We start from the raw sequence: 27,938 nt of genomic DNA, 5'->3' as shown, positions 1-27,938 counted from the left end.
CCGTAGAAAAAAAAAAATCGACCGAGTAATAAGTTTTTTTATTCTTATTACCTATAATAATAATGAAGTATAATGTATTATAATGATATTATATTATATTTTAATGAACAGTTTAAATTTAACAGACCGTTTGACGTGATATTGTGTACCTACGTCAATGGTTCGCATTCATATATTATAATATTCTACACACGAAGCCATATGGAATCATGAAATAGTGCGTCGATATTATATAGGTACCACATGTAACTATACTATTATTATGAACGTACAATGGTTAAATATCGGTACTCGTATGATAAGTAGGTATAAACAAAGAAGGGCGTTAACAATTCAAAAAGTTTTAGTTAAAAAAAAAAGTTATTTTTTTGAAACTAGCAATAACATAACTACTAGTTAGTATTAAATATTAATTGTCTAATCAATTTAAGAACTTAAACTAGTTTGAGTAACTGAGTTTTTTTTCAGTTGGCTTAAATATATTCCATCAAGTTTACATAAAAATTATTTTGTATTTTTTCGTTGTTTTTATTGTTATACATTACCTACTGTTCGTATACACTATACGGTATATTATATAGTTATAATTAAAAATAATCTAATACTATAACTTCTGTTGTTTCGTAATAAATAATATTAAAGGTATAGGTACTACTGAATTGAAAAATGTATTCACTTTATTGTATACAAAAAACGATTCTGAACGAAGACGTTGTGTCAGCCTAACATACTTGTATAAATAATCTAATTTAAAAGTTAAAAAAAAAATAGTAAAAATCGTAAAATATCTCATGGGTATAAATAGCATAACTTTCTAGTTAACTTTTTCTTTTTAATAGAGATATAAAACTTGTTGGAAACCTACTGTTAATATTTCTAATGTTACCTATGGAAAGAAAAACTTTTATGTTTTTCTAACTGAAAAAAGTACAACATTTGATATAATTAGCTAATAAAAAGTCAAAACTGTTTGACAATTTTAACATATTTTATGGAAAATGCTAATATTTTGGTAAAAATGTCAAGTGTCTACGGTTATTAGTTGTTATTAATTTTTGATATACCTACACCAAAAAAATTAAATCATTGCGTAAAAATTACCACTTTATTTTTGTTTTTCTTAACCCATTCAAGACTACTTGGAACTAATGGAACTACTTGTAATTTTCAATTTTTACCTTCCAAAAGTACCAATGAAATTCACTTTCCTATCAGAAAAGATGGTGATCTGGAAAAACATTTTTACTTTCCAAAAGATGCTGACAGACAGAAAAAAAACACACATCATTGTAAAATCAATACATTCTTTCGCTCCCCTCAGAATCTAAAATATATTAGTTTTAATAAGTACAGTATTTTAGTATGTTTTAATTTTAATAATATTATAATATAATTATAGTATCTAAATAGTGTCTAAAGATTGTCAGGTATATTATAAAACAAAATATCAAGTGTAAGTATTTACCATCTAGTTCCATAATCATTAAGGGCCCCACCAAAAATATTGCCTGGGGCCCCAAAATACGTAGTGCCATCACGCTGTTCTAAATGATCATCAGAAAGTATAGCTCGGTATCTATTCAGCTTTTTTAACTTTCATATGAGTAAATGACATTTCCCACTATTATCAGGTTAAAAACAAATGTGAATTTTATAACAGTATCTACTAAATGCCAATTAATTTATAACGATAATTAATAAATTCTAACAATGAGGATTGACTTAGAAATCGTTCAAGATCAACCAGTCGATATCGCAATCCATCGTTTGGTCACTATAATATAGCTGGTAGTATATTATTAAAATACTTGATATACATATACATATACATATACCTTATGAACATTTTCAAATATTAATATTTTACATACTCGTGCCTCACTTAAAAATTAAAATATCGTAAAAACCAACGAGAGAACACGGATATTGTTTTTACCTAAAAGTTTTATGATTGTTCAATTCACTCTAATATCAAAACTGACAGCACACTATTGAAACTGGTGAACGAAAATGTGGTATGTTGTAGGGGCGTAAGATGGAGACAACACATGCGGGTACAAGGTCCTTTTAAAATGGTCGTTATGAAAATAATGCACTAAACCGATGCATCGTGTTTTGGTTTATGATTTTAAAGTTAAGCTAAATGTAACTAAAAATTATTTTTTTAATTTTTCTTCGCCAAAACAGAGACGATTTCCAATTTCAGGGGTGTCATTTGTGGTAGGCGCGGGACAAGGTGGCGGGCATACAATTATGAATTAAGTGCCTACCAATTATATGGCATATATTTAAACTATATCTCAAACTATATACGCCACTGATTACAATACGCGCGTATATTATGCACATAATGCGTGGATACCAAATGAAAAAATAGTTTCCATTTCACAGGTTATAACTACCTAATCGCATGTAGAGGTCAGAGGGAATAAGTATATACATTGCAGAAACAATAACGGAGACGACTTCCGATAGGGAATGTTCGATGTCATGTACAGGCAAATGTCATGTAATTTATAATGTTTATGTGTATACACATGCCGGATAATCACCACGTGCGTTTAACATAATATATAATATACTATATATATTGTTATAATATAAGCTAATCCAAAAATGAAATCTTTTCCAATCCTTTTGCATCGCTATGATGGACGACGAGCTTTTGAATAAATCCTGTGACGCTTATGCAAATATATTTTAGACATTCAATTTAGGTACCTATACTACCTATAAATAAATATATACCTAACACGAATATCATCTTATAATATGCATGCCAACAACGTTGTTTTCATACAAAAATCATTTCGATGCAAATTATGTCATTTATGAATGAAAAATAACGCAAAGCCAAATAATTTCAAATCCATTTATTTAAAAGTTACCTAGTTTATTGGTTTCGTAGAAGTATTTATTTCATGCATACGGACATTGGAATTGATTATATTATATTCCGTATCCAGGCCATTACCTGCTCGCATTAGTTATTATTAATACATTTAATAGGTATTAACACTATTCTCAATAACGACAAACATAAAACTTGTATAACGTTTTAATTCTAAATAACGATAAACACAAAACTTGTATAACGTCTTAATTCTGAATAAGGATAAACGCAAAACTTGTACAACGTTTTATTCTAAATAACATAAAACGGAATTTGTTTTTTCAAATGCAAGCTTTGCATTAATCTTTATACTGTACATTTATTTGTACTTAGGACTGGGTTTATTTTTGTAAAAATAACCTACTTATGCCTAATAAATTCTTAAGGTACGGTTTCCTAGGCGCGGCTAGTCGCGACGGCTGGTCGCAGCGACCGGCCGCAACGACTGTTCTGCTATGGAACAGCATTAGAGTCGCTGCGGCCGGCGGCTGTACTTGTCCGTGAGCAGTATGGTGCGGCCGGTCGCTGCGGCCAGCCGTTGCGACTAGCCACGGCTAAGAAACCGTACCTATAAACTTAAAGATCAAGTAATAATTTTCTTTTTTTTTTATCATAAATAATCTTATTATGGCTTTAATATAAAAGCTCATACATGGTTTTGACCAAATACGAAATAAGAGTCAAAATTATATTCAATCACAATAACTATTTTATTTTTGTAACCAATAACAACCCTATAGTAAACAAAAATATATTATTTGTTCGTGTTCTTTGAAAAAATCCTTTAATTTTCAATAAAAAAAATTAAGGGCAACTTATTGAGATAAAATATAGGCTATAGATCTTTGGGACAGTGTAGCTTTCTGATGGTAAAATTGTTTTATTTGTATTAAGTATTTTCAGAGATTACCCTCAATAAACAGACATACAATTTTTATTTTTATAATATTAATAAAGTATAGTCAATACGCCTGCTGACGTCTTCTTATGAAAAAAACCATCTATATAGATTTTTCCCCTCATGAGCTAATTATTTTTAAGATTTCGTCACCCGCGGGCGTCATTTGTTTGCCGATATTTCGCAAATGATGACACGCTAAGAACCCCCCAAGTGTACAAATCGTTTATTGAGTCGTACTGGACGACTCGACGTGGGCGATACTCGATACCATTTCTCGAGGAAGAATTCAGTAAACGAACCCGAGTGTTTACCGCAGGTGTATTATATTATGCGCCCGCAGAGGTAGCGGCGGTGGCGATGCTGCATCATAATATTAATAATTTAATATAATACCAGGTAATAGGTATATTATATTATTATATAATGCACATAGATGCCGACTTTCCGATATATATATAAGTAGATATACCTACGGCTACGGTGGCGGCGCCTTGCAGCGCGTACGGGTGAGTGAAAATCACGCGAAAAAAAATTTTGAGTGGCGGTGAGGGGGGGAGAGGGTGCGATTTTCGACGTGGGAGCAGACGGCTTCGTGCGCATAATATTGAATAATATTATTGCGATATTATATATTATTATTAAAACTGGACGGCGCCGTAATAATAATATCGCATATACCTACGACGCGTTGGCAGTCCGCGCGTAATGTTCCGCCGGTCGGTGTGTGTCCCTTCAGGCGTCCAATTACGCGTATACCTCCGTATAATATGTTATATTGTGCTAAACAATAGTAGGTACAATATATAGGTATCTATATATGCTGTGCCCGTACCTCATCCCCGTCGTACCTTGCATAATGCGACGTTACGATACACTCCGCCAAGTCGATTATTCGCGTCGATTATAATATTACCATTATCATTGTGATGCGATTTGCGGGGGTGCGCGGTCGTGCGTTATGGACTACATATATATACACTGTATAGGTATATAACAATATATATATATATATACACCTATATAACAATATATATATATATATATATTATTTTGTAGTAGAGGGTACATATAATACTGCTTCGCTGGCAATGCGGGATGGCAAGCTTGCGTGGTCAGGGTTGGTGGAAATACGAATGTAATATGTATTTTATAGTATGCTTATATATTATACTACTACTATAGGATTCGGAATTCAAGGCAATATATTATTATAAGAGATAAAAATAAAGCAACTTGAATGAGAATAAATGCAAAAAAGGAGTTTCATATTACGAACAAAAAAACAATTACGATATGATATAGGTAAATAGTTTCAAATTAAAATATTGTATGAATAAATTGTGAATAAAATAATGTAGGTATTAACTTATCATGCTTTTATACCGATTAAACATTGAAGTTATTTTATGTTGAAAAAAATTGTGTGTTCCTACTTACAGCGATATATTTTGACAAACTGTCTTCAGAAAAAACGTACATGGTTTGGACTACAAATATTCTTATTATCGAAAATTACCATTCAGTATAGTTACCGGTGGCACTGTGGCAGTATATCAGACATAAATAATTATCCCGTTACAATATAGTTTCCAAATTGTCATAATCTCTTATCACTTTGTATCGTAAATATGTGCAAAACTATCGTAATAAATATTGTAAATCTAACACAAAATATAATAGGAGAGGAAAAAACAAAAGCGGTTTATCCATATTATAGCATAGAAATGAAATGAAACACATTATTGCGTGTAAAAATAATAATCTATCTATCGTTTAAAGGCACCGCAAAAATAAAAGCATTTGCTTCCAAATCGAAACCATAATAATTACTATCGTTATATTGTTTTGTGTACACGTTTTGTCAACCAAAAGTGCACAGTACATAATAATATAGTAACACCGTTCCATTTTTCACGACGAATAATGAGGTGTAATTAAAGCCCATGTCCGTTTTTTGCGGCTGTGTTTTTCACACCTATACTACGTATTTTATTCGCACGGGTATTAAATATTTTTTTTGTCGAACGTTTGTTTGTTATTGTCAAAGGTAAATATAATAAATGTCAGGTTAGCTGCAGTGCTAAGTAAGTACCTACGACAATATTAGAATTCTAAATATACTAAATACAATAATATTATATAGTATATACGATGAATCCCTCGTAAGTTCAACACGTCAAATACGTTTCAAAATGTATCTTTCTACAGTGGAACCTCAGTATCTTGAACTCTGGTAAATCAAAATATTAATTTACAATATGGTTTTCGAAATAGTGATAGTGTCTTATACGCTTAAAAAATGATCCTTCATAATATTATCAAATATTGTTATCAAAGTCTTCGGGGGGACACTCAGCGCAGAAAATGACTCTGCACAGAGCACGTCAGAGGCGCTCGTCCATCGACGTGTCGTGCAATACACCGTTCACCTATTATAGTGCTACATGTAGTGCGGTTACAACGAGAAATATTATGCAGTCATCTTTGCGTACTATCTTTTCCTCATCACAAAAAAATATACCGGATGATTATTATTAAACACTTGTTATTTCAAAAAGTATAAATGATTTGAAAAAATATTATATCAATATATTACCATTATATTGGACGATATGGACATGCTAAATATTATTATAAATTATAATACCTCACGAGTTCGAATAAAATTAATTTCGAGTGTGTGCATGGAAAGATATCATTATAATATTGATGTATATGATTGATCTGCAGCGGTCATTAAAAAAATATTATATCGTTCTACCTGCCAGCCACGCATTACCATAATAATAATAATATTAATAATACGTAAACGCGCAATAATATTATAATAATCGTATAACGCGGTGTATATAGGACATTGATACGGCGCCCGTGGAATATGTAAACGCGGGCTCAACACAATATTATAATAATCGCATGTAAACGCGGGGTTAATGTGTAAAGGAAAAGGAGGAGGAGAAGGAGGAGGACTACGACGAAGTAGGGTTGCGTACATATCGTGGCAGTGGTAGACAGGTAGTACCTATTTGCGTTTGTTTCCAACTAAAAAAGGACGCGCGGAAAGAGTAATAATAATAATAATATGTTATTCGACGACCACTGGCCTTCGGGTCCCGGAGGCAGCCATGCAGGAAAGCATGCGAATTGGTCGGGGGTGGTGGAGGGGTGACCGCCGGCGTGCGTGCGTGTGATGGGTGTGGGTGGGTGCGTTGCGCGAAAGGGGGTCGCGGCGGCTATGTTAGCTGGTTATATTCATATATATAGCCATATGGGTGCGCGCGAGCGCCCTCGTTTGTGTGTATTTAATATTATATTTTAATAGTATGATAATAATATTGTTATTGTTGTTATTGCGCGGCCGCTCGGACGTATCCATAGCGACGAGTTTCGCTCGCGTTGTTGTGACCGGCAGCCGTATCGTCGTCGTCGTCCGCAGTCGTCAACGTGGCCACCGTCCGCCGCTTTGCAGTTACGTGCCATAGTCGACTTTTGCCGTCGCCACCCGCTTGCCCGTCCGCTGCGCGTTCGGCCGCGTACGCCTACCCGCGGCGGCCGTAGCGTCGGGGCAGTGGCGCGCCCGCGCTCGTGTGTGCGTGCGCTCGTGTGTGCGTGTGCACAAGCGGGTACCCATACGCCATTACGCAACAATAATATTATAACGTGCGTCCCGACGCTTGTGCACGCACGCACGCACGGTCACTCGCGCACATAACGACGCCGCGCTCGGTTGGCTTTGCAACAACAATGGCCCCAAACTCTCGTCGAATATATTATCATTATCTTTATTATTATTATTATTTTAATGGATGCGATGTATTTTTATTCGCGTGCAAGCGGGGAGACCTTTGACGCCCCCGCCGAACGCGTCCGACGACAAGCGAGCACGAAACGCGCATTTATAATATTATATAACATTTTACAGGTTTACATAAAATTCGTAACTGCGGTATACCTATATACAATAGATAAAATTATATATCACCAGGGTTAGAGGTTAGACAAAAACCAAATTTTTCACATATTTTTTTGTGATACTATTCTTAAACAATATATGACTCTCAGTGAACGTGTGCTGATTAAGTGATAATATCTATGTTTACATAATGTTAACCCATCATATTGATCGTTTATTAAGTCTGTCAGTGAAAATAATAATCAAAAACATTTTATGAAAAAACAAAAATATTAAATAAATTTGAATTCGAATTGACGAATATAGGCATATTATGGTTAAAAATTAAAATATAATATATTGCTTGCTGCAATATTCCAATTTTTTTGCTTCAACAACCTTAACTAAGTAAAGTTTTATAGTTTTCTAAGCTGCCACAATATAAATTCCACCATAACGGGAACTTAAGATTTAAGTTATACATATATAGGTAATAGGTATACATTAAACATTATATTCTTACACCTATTTTAAAACATTTCAAAGAAAGTGTTGTTATGCCAGAGAACTAATATACCTATTTCAAGCGGCCTATAGCAATAAGAATATTTTATAAATAAAACCACCTTCACATGACCTTTTTTATAACTGTAATATTTATATCCGCTGACCAGTGGGGTGAACTATACTGCAGTGTAGAGTAGACCTCATAATATACTTTCCGTAGCCTTCGTACGACCTAGGGGACCTACAACGACGCCCTTATTTCATAATGTATGATATATATTAAGTATCTAATGCATATATTTTTAACGTGGTATACATGTCAGCATTATACAGTTACTGCAGGGTTTTAGGATATCCGTAAGCACGCGTAGATAAGGTTACTGATTTCATTTTGAGTTTTTGAATTTCCTACACATTATATACTTACATAACGTATTGGAAATAACCATAGGACTTCCGGATTAAGCTCTATTTGACTATAATATGTACCTAATGGATAATTGGTAGGTACCTAATTGTAAACAACAAGACATTGTAGCTGCAGGTATCTATTTCTATACTAGCTTATACTTTACATAAATATACCATTTTAGCGGCCCTACCCGCCTACCCTACTATAATATATTAATATGACAATAGTATATGATACGTATAATATAATCATGATAGCGATTAACCGTATATTGTAATTAATTAATTCGTAAACGCTCTCAAATATAGTACTCGTATTCCTATGTATTTTTGTATCACATTATGATAATATGTAATAATGACTTACGAGGGTTAATATAATATGAAATAATATTGGCCGCGATTAATCGAACCAAGCATTTTCGGTCGTGATTGTGTTAAAATAAGTGTATACATATAGATACCTATATTCTGTATGACTGTATAGGTATCTATGTTACAGTTAAAATCCGAAATTCGTCAAAACTATAGTTTTAACTAGTCAATACTAGAATTAACCAGGACCCTCAACGTTAGAGCTAGTTTTAACTTACTTTTTTGATTATAGTAAAATATAATGGTGAACACTAAAGCTACCCAATGAAAATTGATTTTCAGATTTTTCTCGAAAATTAATTTCATTCATAGTTAATATCAAAAATTCTGTTAAATATTACTGAAGAAGTTTCCATCCAAGAAAAATGCAAACAATGAACAGTTAATAAGTAATAACACACTGTACGCAAAGCCACGAACTGAACTGAACATTTCAGTAAAAACTAGCTTTTTCATTTAGACATTTAAACTTGAAGTTTACTCTAGTTTTAATTGGTTAAAATAAGTTTTAACGAAAGGTGGTTGTGAAACCTAGTTTTGACGGATTTCGGGTTTTAACTGTAACATATAACATATTATATTGTAAGATTTGCGTCCAATTATTGGTTTACACCGCGAACTTATGTATACAAAACGTCGATTACTTACAAATTATTCGAATAATATTATACGAAAATTCGGCGAAAAAATCGAACACGGCCGGATATTTTTGTCTCCGACATCCTTAGAAATATACATTATATTATACACTCGGTAGTAGGTATATTCGCCAATTTCTCAAACACGTTTATATAATTTTTTAATATAAATATACGACGCATGCAGAGTTTAAGCGACATACGATATCGCGTTCTTTATAATATTATTATTATTATTATTATAATATCGTTACACGTCGAAGAGAATAAAATATATATTTCGTAAATAGTATACACAGTATAGAATGAAAATTAAAAAAAAATAGTATGCCGTAGCACACACGCATTATAATATATTATAATATTGTATTATAGTTACAATATGGCGGGTGCACAACACGCTACGCGCTGATGACGACGATGACGATGATGACGACGATGGTGACGATGTTCGTTCGCTAGTGCGGTAATCGATTATTTTTTGGTTTTCGGAATGGTCGTCCGGACATTTAATATCTTGTCGACGATTATTTTGTTTGTGCGCGTGATTTCTCTGTTACCCATTCTGCGATTAATTAAAGACGACGCCTCGTGACAGCGGTCGGTGGTCCGCCTGGCCATCGCAGCCGCCGACGTCCGGTTGTTTTCTTCCGGCGCCGCGTACGCGTCTTTGATCTGTTTTTCCCTCTGTTGCCGGGTGGGCGACGCCCAGCCGTCTTCTGACAGTCCTTCCTCCGGGTTTCCATTCTCAGCGGAGTGCAACCCCCGCAACCGAGCTAGCGCTTTTTTCCGACCAAGCGCCGGTTTTCTCTTTTTCCGGCTTTTGACGGCTGTCGTAACCGCCGCAAACCGTTTGTCTGGCGACGGACGACTTTTTCTACCGGTGATAATCTCATCAGTGCCCAGCAGCCAAGAACTCGTCAACGAACTATCGTCGCAGTCGCTGTCGCCGTCGGTGCAGAAACTTTGCCTCGAGTCCTTGGCGTCTTTGATCTGTTGTTCCCTCTGTGGCCGGCTGGGGGCCACCGAGGCATTTTCGAAATATTTACCGGAATCGACGATAGGTATCGGATTCGGCGGCAGTGGTAGAAACGACGACGACAGCCCTTCCGCCTTGTTTCCATTCTCAGCGGAGTGCGACCCCCGCAACCGAGCTAGCGCTTTCTTGCGACCAAGCGCCGGGTTTCTCTTTTTTCGGCCTTTAACGGCTGTCGTAACCGCCGCTACCCGTTTGTTCGGCGATGGACGAATTCGTCTACCGGTGATGATCTCGTCAGTGCCCAGTAGCCAAGAACTCGTCAACGAACTATCGTCGCAGTCTCTGTCACCGTCGGCGCAGAAACTTTGCCCCGAGTCCTTGGCGTCGTACCGATCGAACCCCGAATCGTTCTCGACCGTCGGACGATCGGTCGACCGCGGCCGATCCTCGTCGCTGAACCGCTCCGACATTTTGTTTTCTATTTCCGTCTGCTCGTCGATTATGACGTCATCGCCGTCGTCGATAAACCGCTGCGAGTTCAGTCGGGCCCTGGGCGATTCCCCGGCACACTGGTCTACTACTTTTGACGTCTCTACAGAAATTGGGTCGTCACCGCCGCCATACGTCGATGCGACGAAACTCATAGCTTTTTGCGAACCGCTGTCATTGCAGGATTTCGGACTGTTGGATGATTCATTAACTTCCGATGACGAAGATTCGATTGTACCGCTTATCCGCTCTGATTTCATGATAAAACGAGAAAAACACACGTATAAACGAATAAACGACGAAACAAATATGAATGTTACGTTTAGGTTTATTAAAAAGCAATTATTCTAAAAAATAAAAATGCAATATTTAAGTTCTATAGGTCTTAGTCGAACGAAAAAGTCCACATATTCACTTATATCTGAGCATATAACTTCAGTTTAACTAACACACATATGACTATATGTGTGTTATTAGTCGCTATCAATTGTATTCATTATTAATTTAGCCAACATGATATTATTTTTCAATTAAATAATTAAAAGTATAAAATATATAAGTAATAAATACTATTATGATTGCAACTATGGGTATTTCTGGTAGATTACGAATAAGTATTGATAAATTTATTATATTTTTTAGGATGATGTTCATATAAATAATATACCTATACTATACATATTTAATTAGTGCGATCTACAATACGTTAAAACCAATTCCCTGTGGTTTCCAACCAAATCGTTCATCCTTATTATTGTGGCTGTCTTGCTGTACATGTGAACAGGTTTCACATGTTATGCGTTAGTCTTTTGTCTTGAGGAATAAAAAAAATCATAAATAATGGATTACACCGTCATCCGATATCGTATTACCGAAGAACAATTTATTTTTTGTTATTCTTCGAACCGCTGCCCATTCAAGAAGTCAACATACACCTGGACCTGAAAGGGACGGTCCGATCGCCAGGCGTGTATATTATACGTGTACACATAACGACATTACATTGTTTCGTAACACAGTTAAATATACTGCAGGAGTACTATTTAAATAATATGAGACTTAATAAGCGGCAGACAGTCAATATTCAATAGGTATGGTCATCTTGACAATAGGAGCATCTGGTTCTGGATATAATATATAATAACGGCTTCTATTTTTTTCTCATATTCATGTTTATATGTACATATGTGTGTATAATATAATGACCAAGTGTCTCATTAGAGGTTGACCATGATGTGACGTATATTTCCGGGGAAAAACAAACCTAGTTTGTTAGTCAAATCGTTGGACTGTATATACAGGTATGCGTCATTTAATAAGAAAGCGTCAAAAATGATTTATATGAAGGGTAAATAATTTATACGTCAAAAGACGTGTGTTTATAAAAAAACATTTTTCAATTGATGCAAATTATTCAATTCTTATATAAAATTGTTTTTTAGTTCTAAATGTCATAATATCATACATATTGCCATTTATTAGTTCTCATTACCTATCAAGTATCAATGTTATATTTATAGTAAACGTTTATTTCATTCAAAAATAACGACATTAATTTAATAAATCAGCAAATTTTTACAAACGTATGTATTAGGATTTTAATAGTAAAAATATTTTAATTTATTCAGTTGGTAAGGTAAAAATTATTAAAATCATAAATTCTGAATGCAAAAACAATTTTACAGACTTTATAATAGGTACCAATAAATAACGTGTTAAAATATAATAACGGATATAACTCCATTTATTAAATCAATTTTTTTTTTTTTATTACATTAGAGATAACTATATTAACTTATTCATCTAGAACTAAAAAAAAAGATAAACAATATTGTACTTTAATAATTAACAAATAAAACTAGTGTGGTATATTGGCGAATCTAGTTTATATATAACATTTTAGAAACATGCGAGCTTTAATCTGATCGTCAACTAATATTTACGTAGAAATATAATATAAGTATCATGTTGGTACGTTAAATGAAAGTGCGTGTAATAGGCGTTGATTTTATTAAATTCAAAAAATTCGGTATGTTTTCATAAAGAAATCGAAAAGTTTTTATACATATACTAATTTGCATCAAATGTGCGTGAATGTTTTAGCTACCTACCTACTGTGAACATTTATAACTCATTTAGGTATATATTTAAGTATACATTTTTTTATGATTAAATTACAATATATTTTTGAATAAAGTCTATCATTATAAGTTTACTGTTTTACCCGTAAACATGTACAGATATTATTTTAATTTATAGCCAGAAGGTACGGTATTGAAAATATTCATTACAGCACAATACCATTAACTTAAAAATAAAATTTTTATGTAAATTCAATCGACGATAAAAATAGCAAAATATCGAAATTTAAAGTTTGAAACAAAAAACAAAAAGTTATAAAAAAAAGATCAATGAATTCAAATGGATTAGATTTAATTATTCTCAATGGGCTTCGATAAATCAAATTAATTGAGAAGCTTGTAAGTATACTCACAAATATAAATTATGTTTGGTAGGTATATATGTATAAACTAAAAAGAATAAAGATACAGTTTTGGGTAATGGATTTAACAATTTCGTTGAAAAAATACATTAATTGTTTGGGTATCATAAATTCATACCGGTTCATACGATATTCAAATAACTTCATAGGTAACTTGTAGGTATGCGTGTTTTGTAGTATTGAAGTAAATGTACCCAGGCTAGATTAATATCTTTCGTGAGATTGTCGGAGAGTGAGAGAGAGGAGAGTGAGTTTTCAGTTATATTAGTTTTGAGTCATGGAAGATGTAGCTGATTTTTGTGTTTTGCTATGATAAATTATTAATTAATTTTTTATAACTACATTATTACTTATACGAATGCACAGACATATAATTTCATAATGTATTCATATTTTTTATGGTGTGTAAAAATGTGATAATTTTATACAGATAATTTTACTTGAGGAAAAATATAAAATATACAAATAGGTATATAAGCAGATTAGATACACAAAACAGTAATTAAACATGTGTTTAAAAATTAAAAAGGATCTCTCATCGATAAAAAATAATACATAATTATGTTGTATAAGCGGTAGGTATATATTTTATATGTTAAGTAGAAATAATCAAAATTATATTAACTAAGTGTTAATTCGTTATTCAAGCTGTAGGTATTTGTATTATGATGTTATGGTTAAAATGCTTCATAAATAGTAAATACACGTCCGGTAATAGAACGATAGGGGAAAATATATAAGGTTCTAAAAAAAAGCGAATACCGTTTTATTGTTGTCCGGTAGACAATAAAAAAAAAAAATTAAAAAACACCGTTTCGAAACAATTAGGCAACAATTAGTAATTATTTTAATTCCCCGTAATAACAACCGTCTTAAAATAATTCATGAACTCGACTTCTTGTTCGTCAGGTCTAACAGAGTGATTATATTGTACATAAATATATCCGTCGGTGTAGGTATGTGTTTTTTTTTCAGAGATCATATTTTTCTTTCATACACTGTTCCGGCTCGAAACGTTTAATACGAAAACTCCAACAGATGGGTATCATTGCATTCGGAGTGGACATTTACATAATAAAATATTTGTTCTTTGTTCAAAAAAAAACGCACGGGTAGTTATAGAAGTACGCCCGGTATAAAAACAATGCGCGGTACATAAATACTATGCACGTATGAAGTTTAGGTACGCACAGCACTCGTTCATTAAATAATTCCGAATGCAGAAGAAAAAAAGTAACGAAACACGGTATAATAATGTATTATTATTTTTATTAGTTTATTCGCGATGGACATACCGTGTATATATATCTATCGAGTATAAGGTTTTTTTCCTCCTCCTCGCGTAGGATGGTGGTTCGGAGTTTAGAAAGGCAAAAAAAAAATCAACGGCTTCGTCCACCTGCACTTCCTGTACAAAATAATCTCTTCCGAATGACTTCTGGTATTGTTTTTTTTCCCCTCGTCGTGTTCGTGCCCGTTGCCAAATGCAGCCGGTCCCCGCCGAGTCAGGCGAAATCTAAAGACGCGTGTTAAACCGAATTCGTGTCGACGGCTAATTAACACATACACATACACACACATACGCCAACATAACATGAGTTACTATTATATTAAATATATACATTCGTATGTATACATATTATTTGGCGACAATTTGGCTTTCGCACCTACACTCTGCACATACATGAACACTCTGACAGCCGCAAGCCAACAGGTTCTTGGTTGATTATTATTATTAATTTTTCTTACCCTCGCAAATTACTATAATCATCTTCAACCACGACATCTTGTCCAACTTGTTTAACTATTTGTGTTTAGGTAAATGCGTGATTGCAAGGTATATAATTGACAAATGAAAAAAAATATATATATATACATTTTATTAAACATATACAATACATTGTATTATATTTATATACCAACTATATTATTACAATGTAAACGGGTGTATCCATTAATACTGAATAATACTGAATACCTATAATATTATATCATTGTAAAATATTAAATGTTTTAAAGAAAAATTATAAACATTCCATCGATAAAATGTATGCGAAATCGGCTATTATTACCTATACTATACAGCCGCATGTAGAACTTAGATAACTAACCACTGTTTATACATATAGAAATAATAACAAAAATATGTTAGATGTATCTCGAGTTAGTTCATAAAAAAAATAACTCTTAACTGGCGTAAGTAACTAATTAATGTTTTACATGAAATAACTTTTCAAATTGGTAAGTACCAAGTATTTATACAATTATATTATAGTACGTTACATAATATTATGTATCTAGTATACAATATATATTTTAAAAATTTCGACCTAATGAAGTGGCATAACAATTAACAAATCATGTTGTTATTGTATTTCACGAATTGTACAAATGTATATTTGTTAATCTACAAATTCTAATGATTATAATATTAATATATAGAATTTATTATATTATTGTTATACAATTAATTACATAATATTTTAATATCAACGGATTGTCAACTTGTGGTTGCATCTGCTTTTAAAAATTAAAACAGTCAACCGTGTACGTGTGGTGTGCGCTTTCAAATACTCAGTGAATATACGTAAATACGTCGTAGTTACTAATGTTTGTTTTAACAAGCTTTTTATGACCCCTCATGGAAATGTACATTGTAGAGAATCACTATATCATGTATATTTATTAATCGAACAAATCGTACCCATTCACGAATGATTGTCAAAGCCCACTGAAGACTTACAAAAATGTAAATGGGCATGATCGAGTGAAATGTACAAAATGAGACCGGTAGTTGTGGTCATGGGCTTAAAAAGTATTGATTATAATATTATACTATTACTTAGACCACTTTCTATTTTGGTTTTTTTTTTTCAAACAATTTAATTTTGGTTAACAAGCAGCAAGTCCGCGTTCCCTGAGGAGAAAATCACAGCCGCGTGTACGGGTCAAACAGAAATAATTCGATTTCGTGAAATAATTAAATCTCATGTTAGACTTCTCACGTTCTGTTATTCGCTTCTTTTGTACCTGCAGAGGCTGTACCGTTCACGGACGTGTGCGCCCAACAGCGTAACAAAGTAGTCGACCGGCAACGAAGCATCCCAACGTAATACCTATATCGTGTTACAAATACTCGGCGAATAATAATTGAACTATGCGTACGTATGCGAATATTAACATATTTTCGGTACGCCTATGCTGAATTCAATCGCACACCGTAACTGGTCACCTTGCATGCTATATTAAATATATATATATATATTAGTCAGAATATTAAGATAAATGGACATAATTTATATTGAATCGAAATATGAAATAAAACGGTGTTTCTCAAGTTTTCTTCTCTATACGAATTATTATGCTTCCACCGTCTAATGGTCATGCAATAATTGTATTGTGCTGTATAGACATCAGCTTCAACCGCGTTGAATACGGCGTTTATAGGTACATTTTTGAGTATCTGGAGCTACATTTTATGCTACACGCACATTCCTCTTGCATAATATTGTATAATATATAAATAACTATAATTTTTATCGGAATTTTATTTTATCAATTTGTGTGTTAGTTTATAAAAGAAACCATTAATACGGCTATATAATAGACGCAGTGTTGTTTATACAAATGTGATGGTCGTTCTAAAACATAATTTTGTTACATAATTTAATACTACGACCAACTACATCGTCATATTTACGGTATACCAACCTTAATTTTTATTTGTTAACGAAACTAGTTTAAAAAAAGTTAATACTGTTTTTATTATCAAAAGGATATACGTTTTGAGACACTATTTAGGCTAGTATCCAAAATTTTTATTCTCCTTATATGGTTGTAAAAGTAACTTCACAGTTCATACAATCTTAATTTATAGGTAACGTAATTTTACATCATTGTTATGCATAATATTAATAAAAATGTTTGTTGCCTGCTGCCTTTAAGTTCATTAAGTATAGATAGTATGTACCTATTCAGTGTTCACAAATATATTACAAGTCCTAGAATATTTAACTTTTGACTATATATTTATACCAAGGGCAGATGTTTATAAATGTCACTCGTGAAATAAAGAGGAAAAAACAGTTTTATTTTTTTTCCCATCTATAATAATATAGCTACAATATTATACAGACAATGTCGTTCGTTCTGAAACGAGTGGAAATTTAATCTGTATACCTACTGGCTAGTCGAAAAAAATCGGAACATTTATAAACACCACGTTGATGCTGAGTTATGACGTAATATGTTTTTTAACTCGGTAACGGATATTGTACTCAAATATTTCCATGAAATGGATCGATAGACTCTGCAGTTTCGTGTATAAAGCCGTGGCTCATAATATACAAAACCCGAACAGATAACTATTAATTTCGTAGATCGTAGGTACATAGTATTATATCGTATCATATTATATCCATATTTATTATACACCTATAGGTATTTTGTATTCATAGATTACGGTACGCGTATAATATAATATTATGACGATATAACGGCGTTTATGAGTTATGAAGTGATGCACTACACACGAGCGGACAAGACATCGCACACTGCACACGTCATATTATAATAGTGAAATGCGCTCAAAACGAACCCGCCGCGGCGCGAAATGAACTTGCATTGTTTTGTAATTTATAACACATCATCAAATAGTAATGTACCTAAGTGAATAATAATAATAATAATAATAAACGTGAATTTGAAGTAATATAGTAATGTAAAAAGGAATAGTATGAAGAAAAATCAATCGCGAGTGGATTGTAAAAAGAATGAAAGAAAAAAAAACGTCAAACACTACGTCATAATAAAATACATGTCTCAAACGTCAAACGTTCTAGTGGTGGCCTATTACGCGCGTATATTATATTATTATTATTATTATTATACTTAGTCGTGATAGTGATCACGGCAGCCATGGGGTATACCGCGGGTTGTGACATGCGCGCGTATTCGAGGGGCGACGGTCGTCATGCGTTGGCGCGGAGAAGGCGGGCAAGACGGACGTGCACTATTATACGACATCGAACATATTATTATTATTATAATAAGTACACGACGCATTATAATATAATATATATTATCAAATGATATTACATAATATTATTAATAGTTATCGTTAATCGCGGTATACGGACACTCGCCGATATCGGAAATGTTACGGTAAATTATGTTATATCGGAAAATAACGTTATCCGCCGGTTATTAACGTTATTTACCTACAGATATGGGAATCATCGTTATAACCGTATGAAATGGGAAATGTCGATTATAAAATAGATTTCCAACGAGCAATGATAAGGTGACCGCTAAAGGCAAAACTAATTGCGGTACTAATTACTAATAAAACTTTATCGGACACCGGCGTACGGCTTACCTACATATTAAGTTAATATGATGGAGGTCCAAGAGACTGGAGGTTACATTTGAAAATATCACACCTAACGAAAAATTATATAGTTAATTATACCTTATTATAGCTTAGTGAATAACGTTAATTTCCGTTTAACGTAATTTACTGTAACATATATAATTACATATAATATTTATATCGACGCGCGTATCTTAATATTATATGGTTTTTGCAAAGATGATGATATTTGATCGGTCTTACCTAGCAACTTGGTGACTGCTCCTTGTTGGTTGAACACGTGATGGGCGATTTCCGGATACCCGCGATATCTGTTGGATAGCTCGAGCAGTCGCGAGTGCTGCTGGTGCTGTTGGCTGGCCGCCATGGCGTACAGTTCGCGCAGCGTGGCCGGTGACGGCGAAGGCGACGGCGACGTGGACTGTGGCGGTCTACCAGCGACTGCGGTCGTGATGGCTATGCAGGACAAAACAAATAAGACAAATAAATATATTATTATTTATTACCTATACATTATTGTTGATTAATAGATTTTTGATAGCCCTATATCGTATTTATACAGCATATTATAATATACCAGGCGATTATACATAATATATTTAACGTAAAACATTCGTTATTTCAAAAACTATTAACAAATTTAAGTATACCTAGGTATAAAAATTAAATTTCTGATAAGTTATAACTTTATAAGTATTTAAAGTTTTGATAAGTGGATTAGTGCACACTAATAGTTTCTAGGTACTTTGTGCCTTGTGGGGTTCCCCTATCCCACTCTATGTTCAGCTCATCTAAACTTTAAATATACTTGTACCTCATAAACTATTTGTCCAAAACTCCTAAAAATATTCTTTATAGTGTTTTGGAATAAGGAATTAAAAAAGTATTTTGTCAATTGTTATTAACAAAAGTAAAACAACTTAAACTTAAACGATAAAAATTATAAAAGTTTTTAGGTATAATATTATTTATAGGTACTAAATAATATATGCGTATCTACTCGAGGGCACGTGACGTTAAAATAATTTAGACAATATGGACAAAAAAAAAGTAGGAAACGTTAGTCTGGACGGAAGTACCTACATAACCCTAATATACGCTCACATTCAATATATAATATTATGCTTATAGGCACGCACACAGAGAGAGGCCTTTATATTATGTAGGTGTAGTGTTTGCATACGGTTTTGATCGCGTGTATACGTAATTATAAATGACATTCGATATATTATGCACCTCCGTCGTCAGAGCGATGTGCTTCCCCGATTGGGTGGTATTGTATAATAATAATAAAATAATAATAATAATCTACAATGGCCTCTATACACGATATGTATACAGCCTTTTTTTTTTTTTTTTTTAATCGGGAATCAACCGAACTTTTTTATTAGCGTTTACGATTTTTACCTTGAAGTATACAATTTCAAATATATATATTATGAAATATTTTTTTTTTGTCTTCAGTATAACATTTACAACTTCTTATATTATAATTATATAGTTCATATTCAAATTTAAAAAAATTTACATTGATTGTTTGGCTTATAATTTGGTGATTTATGAAATATCGTTATAGTTTGAAATGCATTTACAGTCTGCACTAATCCGATATACCTACCTATATATTATAATTTTTAATATTATATAATATACAAGTATACATATAGATGTACATACAAAAATGAATTTTATGTAGGTTTTCGTTTTGCTCCGTTCACCTGCTTGGTACAATCCTATACAGTATTATTATTGGTGACTTGAACTAAGTAAAAATATTTAATGTTTCATTAATTTACGCACAAAGCCACAGCAATACTATATATCAACACCTTAGGATGTTTTTAAAATTGTGAATGTTAAAAATTAGTTGTTTAAGATTTTTTAAATAAAAACTTTAGATTTTATAGTAATGTTCTTCTAATATATGATAATATAAGTGAATATAAGTATATTTATTAATATCATCATAGTTTGAGTATATTCAGTACATCAAAACATCATATTATTTGTATTTAAAAAAATGGAAATGATAGATTCATTAAGAAAAAGGTGGGTAAGAGGATATTGCTCTGCTGTACAGTAGGTTACAAGTGGGTCACTATAATGGATGGTGTTCAATTTGAATTCAATAATATAATATCATTGTATAAGAAAAACGGTTCTAAGCGAAAACAGTCAGTCAGCCTAGTTATGATATTACTAAGTATATTAATTGATGATATTAAGGTGGATAAAGTAATTTAAATATAACCTATTTACGTGGAATTTTGTTTTAAATTTTCAATCCTTAGTTATAAAAGTTGAACATTTTATAAATGTTTAACTACAAAATAATTATTAAATTTTAAATGTGATAAATTTTGTCAAAATTTGAACTTTAAATGCTTATAAAAAAAAATTGCGCCTATGTATTTTTAATATTTTTCAACTGCTATTGTAGCAATATATCAGAAGCCTTCTATTAAATTGTCAAGCTTTCTTAACCAACAAATAAAATTGTATTGATGTTTATAGAATAAAAAATAAAAAAAATAGAAACTGAAAATGTCTGTAAACAGCTCAAAATAAGTCAAAATATTTGGAAAATGTTATGGTTTATAGAAAATGCTAATATAAACATTCAGTCAAAATTTCATGTACCTACGGTCATTCGTTTAAGAGTTGCACCAAAAACCAAAATCTTTGCGTGAAAATTCCTGTTTTTCATTAATTTTTCTTTTGTTTTTCACGGCGCTAATGAAAACTACTTGGACATTTTTACTTTTGACCCCCCCCCCCCCAAAGTACCAACTAGATTCACTTTCCTATCAGAAAAGATACTGTTGAAGAAAATCTAAGCATTTTTACTGTCCTAAAAGGTGATGACAGACACAAAAATAAAAAATAAAAAAAAAACACACATCATTGTAAAATCAATACATTCATCGTTCCACTCAGAATCTAAAAATACATAGAATTGCAAAAAGAATTATTATTAACACATGTTACTTATAGTCATCTGTTTATTTTATGCTAATTAGTAATTAATAACTGAAACAATTAAACAAGTAGTATACTTACGGCATTTTATAAAATAATAATAATATGATATTATTATCTAGCTCTGGCTTATAACGTGAGAACACGATTCAGTCATTGTAGACTTGAAAAAATTAGGGTAACTATAAGACATTGGCTCAACAATAGGGCCTCATGTATACGACCAGACTGATACTTTATAATATATATTTACTCATCATTATTATTAAATACAACTTTACGACTACAAATGATTTGATTACAAACGATATACCAATTAATATTTATTCTATTCAACAAAAAAAACGTGCACGGCACAGCTTGTACCTACCTATAATTATCATTTATAGGTATTCAATAATTTTACGTTTTACCGTCGTTATTAATTTATACATGGCTAATTACAGACATACATATATATATCCATATTCCATACTATAGTATACTACACTCTCCATCTTATAATATTATTATATAGTGTTCTCCATATTTTAATAAAACATATTATTATGATTATTGTTTTACCTATATTTGGTTCCGAAATGAAAACTTCTTACGAAATTCCATACCGTCGACGATTACGTATACAAGAAATATCACACGCGTTAAACAACTAATATTACATTACATACATTATACAAATCGAAGCATACGTATACTATACGCGTATAAATTGAATTGCTTAATTTTTTCGGCACACGCGTTGACTTTTAATTAATGTCCATTGTACACAATCTTTAAACTGTAGCCCTGTAGCTGGTATGTAATAGGTAAACTCATATTAATAAATAACGGTAATTGCATGCCCGCACAGTCAACCCTGCAGCAGCAGGAGCGAACGTCTCGTTCGGGATTTGAACGCGGACTACGAGACTGCTATATTACGCGACGGAGAAGAGTTGCGCGGCATATATTATTATAATGATTTATATTAAACGCGTATCTACAAGTATACAACAGCGGCAATACTATAAACCGCGTAACCGGTATAATGACGTATACCTACGATACATATACAAATCATTGCGCCGAGACGGTACCCGCTACCTGTACCTATTTACTCTCATGTGCGTGCGTGTGCGCGTGTGTCATTACGCGACTATATAATATAATAATATAATTCGATATGTTTGAGCTGAACGAAAACTATTCGGCGGCGTATTACAATGTACAATATTATGTTATATTGTGCGACATTGTTGTCCGATATTTCATTGGTTATACGTATACACTATACACATACGTATATACCAACGATACATAATATATATATAATTTTATAAACATTATTATTGTAATACGACTCGTCGTGTTTTATATTCGCTACCTATTATCGTCGTCCATATATTTTTTTACGGTCAATTTTTTTTGACGTGAATGTCAAAAACTCATCGCGATTCTCACACGCACACGAAAATAAAATAAAAATAATACCACGATGCCGCGAACGGCGGCGATCGAATGTCATATTAATCGTAAATAGGTATAATATACAATAATAATATGTCCTATACACGCTTTTATCTACGATATTACATTATATTATTGCGTTTATGAAGCCGAGAGCGGTGTTTTTTTCCCTATAGTCGGCGGTGACCAATTGACGCGAAGATTTATGTACGGTACGTCAAACGCGGATTCGCCCATTACACGAGGAAATGGCAACCGCACACACACACGTACTGCAACGATCGTCGTAACCGCCGCAATTATCGATTTTCCATATATATTCGAAACGGATGCGACGAGTGGTTTTTTTCTCGCTCCATAAGCAACCGTGCAAGTATTTCTCTGCTCTATTGAAAACGCCCGATGTCCTGGTGGACAGGTGTGGGTAGAAAATTGTAGGGGAAAAGACAACGTTCGCGCCATTCGATTTGGTATTTATCGTAATATGGCCCCCGTGGGCAACAAATGTGCGCGCCATAATAGACGTACCTACGTAAAAATATTTGTCCAATAGATTTTCTGCGCGTGTGTGTGTGTGAGTGGACGCAATGTAATCGCTTTTCTCTCTCTCTATCTCTCTCTCTCTCTCGGTCTCTTTATAAAGTGATATGATATATTATAATGAAGGGCAACACAATAGGATAAACACACGGATCCTCGAATTGTACAACGTCGTTATTATGCGCTTATTTGTGATATTTCACGATAATTTTCAGGCAAATTTCTCATCCAACCGACATGCGAATATAATATATTGTATGTATAATATGTATACCTATAGACCTGTGATAATAATAATAAATAATATAATAAAATAACAAATGATCGCAAAAAACCGTAAAGGTGTTACACGCGTGTATCTATCTATATTCTATAATAATAGAGAATTGCTCGCCTATCTTATATGTATAATGTATATACCTACCTATTATTATATATATTTATTTATATTATGTATAGGTATATATTATACCGCAAACGCTAACAGTCGTCACCGATGTTTCCACAATAATAATAATAATAATAATAATATAATAATACACTTGATTAATAGTACCTAATAATAATAATAATAATAATAATAATACCAACGTGTCGGGGACACTGTTCTCCGAGATATATAATATAATATAATATAATATAATACGCATAATATATATTCACCATTATTGTCATTATTATTACTCTTGTTATTTTTGACGGCTTTAAAATTCGTTTGTAGACCATATATTTCATATATATATTGCGCTTCCTATATGGCCCACTTTTGACGAAATTGACAAAATTAAATTGGTATAAACGGATTCCAAAATTACAGCAATTTGCTTATTTATGTTACAAAATAAAATGAAAACATTTTTACCAATTTATACCTGATTTAATAAATTATTGCTATTATACACCGTTGGAATGACCTCTATAATATTTGATATACCTAGTCTAAAATAGTGTTTGCAGGGACTAATCCATCGACTGAAACGGCCGGCCAAGTACACCTGATAGATAGCACCATCTATTTAGAGGTATTTAACATAATATACGTAATATGTATTATGTATTTAAGATTTAATGTATTTTGCTTCGGCTTAATTGGTAATTTACACTAACACCAAAAATTATTTGTTCAATAACATAATATAATTTTTCTTATAATTTATAAAGAAAACTACACTATGTACCTACTACAATATTATTAATAGTGATTATTGTGAGCTTATAATAATAATATATGTACTATTTTTGAAAAAAGTAAGTTCAAACCTATTGTATGACTAGAAGAAAAATAAACTCCGCCGTATATGCTTGGAATCGTTTTTTGTGTGATTAATTGATCAGTTAATTCATATTTTAACACATATATTAAAATGTCATATTGTATGAGCTACATTCAAAACTTACTACCTATACAGGCTCATCAACTTCTCTGGTTTTTTTAATTGTAATAATATTTTGATTTGATAACAATAATTATAAATCAATCTACCATATCAGTAAGTATACTTATAATTTAGTATATTTACTTAAAGAAACAATACAATTTATAAAAATCCTGGTACACACGTCAAATTTAAAACCAAATTTATATTTTTTTTTTTAATATGGGTAAATAATTTATAATTTGGTATTTTCATTTAATAATTGTATTGAAATGATAAATTATCCATAAATCGTAATGTAAGAATATAATTTAAATTTAAATATATAGGTACATATGTACTCGTATTTAGATATTATATAGTTATATATTATACAATTTATTATGTTGAAATAAACAATGATAATAATAATAAAAAGCTGGTAAGTGGGTGTCTTTCTGCTGTACAGTAGAATACAATTGAATCATTGTAATGGATGGTGATAAATTTGAATTCAATGATTTCAATGATATAATATCATTGTATACAAAATCTATTCTGAGCGGGGACGGCTTGTCAGCCTATGATATTTTATATTATTATATTGTTATTATTAATATGGTAGCCGGTAAGTTGAATTAATATTGCATATTATCATATATTTAAAAATTTGTATATAATAATATACTTGAAATATAACAATGTTTTTCCTTGCAGTGCATAGGTAATTATTAATTTTAAACGAAACTATTTATACATAATAATCATTAGAAATATTTTATTCAAGTAATATTTTGCTCCGATGTATACATTTCTTTATGGTAGGTAGTTTTTAAAAAAAAAATGTTTACTTCATAACGGGTTTGTCCCTTGAACCCTACACACCCGTTTTATTTATAATGGCTACGTCCAAACCGTTTAACGAATTACTTGAAACAGTTGTTAAAGAAGTATAAAACGGAAACAATAAAAACCACGATAAATCAAACCCAGGAAACGGGTGTATAAATGTATCGTAGAATAAATGTCTGCTCGGGGCTGAACATCATCGCTCGGCGGGGTTTTCATCCGCACAAAATCCAAATAGGAAGTCGAAGATTTCACACGCAGCGGGAAGTTTTTGTCATGATAACCTGGGTAATAATCATGTCGACGTACTTCACGCAGCCTAAATAATAATGCGACGATGTTGTTTTGAATAATCAAGTTTTTTCAGGCATATATTACAGGTGTAACTGATATAGATAAACCCTTCATTGAAAAAAAAATAGTATAATAATAGAGTCCAAGAGTAGGAGTGATAGATAAGGAGATAATTCTAATGCGTACATGTACCGAGGTCAATGTAATAAAGTATAACAATGTTATTATAAAAACGCAGTTATGACAACTACTGTTCATTATGGTACAGTGGTTATTTATTGTATGTGCACTTGGCGATAGATATTGCTATATGTAGGTATAATGGTATTGTCATAAAATTTGTTGCGATGGGATGTGTGTATGTGTGTATATAATATATATGTGTGTATGTGTATGTGTGCTGTCTGTCGTTCGCTATTCAAACTTACAAGGCTGTGTAAATCATCAAACATTTTTCCAACACAATATTACAAAAAATATTGCTAGTATTATACTTAATATACTTGTATACATTTATAAGGTATCTAAATATATCATGGTAGGTAGTAGGTACCCATTAGGTTTTACTGGGAATTTTAAAAATGTATTTATATGCACCTCATTACATAGTTGTAACTTATAACAAAATATAATAAAATATTTACGAGATATTTAGTTTAGTATATTTTATATATAAGTACCTGGATATATGTATTATATAATCAATCTAGGAAAAAACACCCTAGAAAATAAAACTCAAAAGTAAAAATGTCTGAGGAAATAATACTCAATATATACAAAAATACTCAACAAAATAATAATTATTATAAACATATTAACAAGTAAATTTACATACCTAATATGTATTATAATAAATTTAAAAAATGTATAGGTAATTTTATATTAGCAATAACAATTGTTTCCACTTATATGATATTAAATAAAACAGGTAATTATACTAAAAATGTACATACAAAAATCCTTTATATGAAATAAAAATATTGTATTAACATTAAAAATATATATTTTTTACAATAGTATTGTCACTATTTTAAATTCCTTATTGATTAAATAAAAACAAATAATTACAAAATATGTAAAAGGAAAAAATATCTGTGCATATAGATCTTAAACTAATGGGTAATTTATTTTTTCATAGATATTTTTACTTCTTGGTTTTTTACCGCGGCTACCGTATATTATCAGTATTTATTTTGTAAAAAACAGAAAATCTACATTTATTATTAGGTATAAAATAAACAATTTGACATAGGTATTATAAAAATTCAATATTTTTTATTTTATTTTCTAAAACATTTTTAGATATTAGGCGTCTATAAGAGAAACAAATGCACCTATTACTTTAAAAATATTGATAATATTATATGAATATTAAGGTCTTAATCGATTTGACTTGACAGTTATATTTTCCGAAAATTTAAATTACTAATCATAAGCAAGGCTGGGCATTAACGAGTTAAAAAGTTAATTTTATTTTAACTTTTTAACTTAACTAGTTACTTTTGGCTTTTCA

At 31.9% G+C, this 27,938-nt stretch overlaps 2 protein-coding genes across 3 annotated transcripts in view; both read right to left on the bottom strand.

The window, feature by feature from the left end:
- LOC132936141 (uncharacterized) overlaps positions 1-27,938 on the bottom strand; it is a 71,727-nt gene that overhangs the window by 26,374 nt on the left and 17,415 nt on the right. Inside the window, exons 1-2 of one of the 2 annotated variants that reach the window (XM_061002831.1) lie at positions 22,503-22,620; positions 19,203-19,415 (exon numbers count right to left, since the gene is read on the bottom strand). In XM_061002831.1, coding sequence (XP_060858814.1) covers positions 19,203-19,326 — 124 coding nt within the window. In that variant the 5' untranslated portion in view covers positions 19,327-19,415; positions 22,503-22,620. Of the gene's footprint in view, positions 1-19,202; positions 19,416-22,502; positions 22,621-27,938 lie in introns of those variants that run through there. The other variant, XM_061002830.1, reaches the window with a different exon arrangement.
- On the bottom strand, positions 10,092-11,345 carry LOC132934396 (uncharacterized). Its single transcript, XM_061000706.1, has 2 exons — positions 10,633-11,345; positions 10,092-10,314 (listed from the first exon to the last, which is right to left on the bottom strand). The coding sequence occupies exons 1-2, from the start codon at positions 11,343-11,345 to the stop codon at positions 10,092-10,094; spliced, it is 936 nt and encodes a 311-aa protein (XP_060856689.1).

The sequence above is a fragment of the Metopolophium dirhodum genome, chromosome 1, assembly GCF_019925205.1.
Source record: "Metopolophium dirhodum isolate CAU chromosome 1, ASM1992520v1, whole genome shotgun sequence".
Taxonomy (NCBI): domain Eukaryota; kingdom Metazoa; phylum Arthropoda; class Insecta; order Hemiptera; family Aphididae; genus Metopolophium; species Metopolophium dirhodum.
The sequence above is the reverse complement of the archived record's forward strand: the minus strand, read 5'-3'. Positions and strand labels throughout refer to the sequence as shown.

Excerpts from the sequence above, each read along its gene's own strand:
- LOC132934396 (XM_061000706.1), bottom strand. The coding sequence starts at position 11,345 with ATGAAATCAGAGCGGATAAGCGGTACAATCGAATCTTCGTCATCGGAA. Across the intron at positions 10,315-10,632 it reads AATGCCTCGGTGGCCCCCAG|CCGGCAACAGAGGGAAAAAC; the intron begins CCGGCCACAGAG and ends GGCGTCGCCCAC.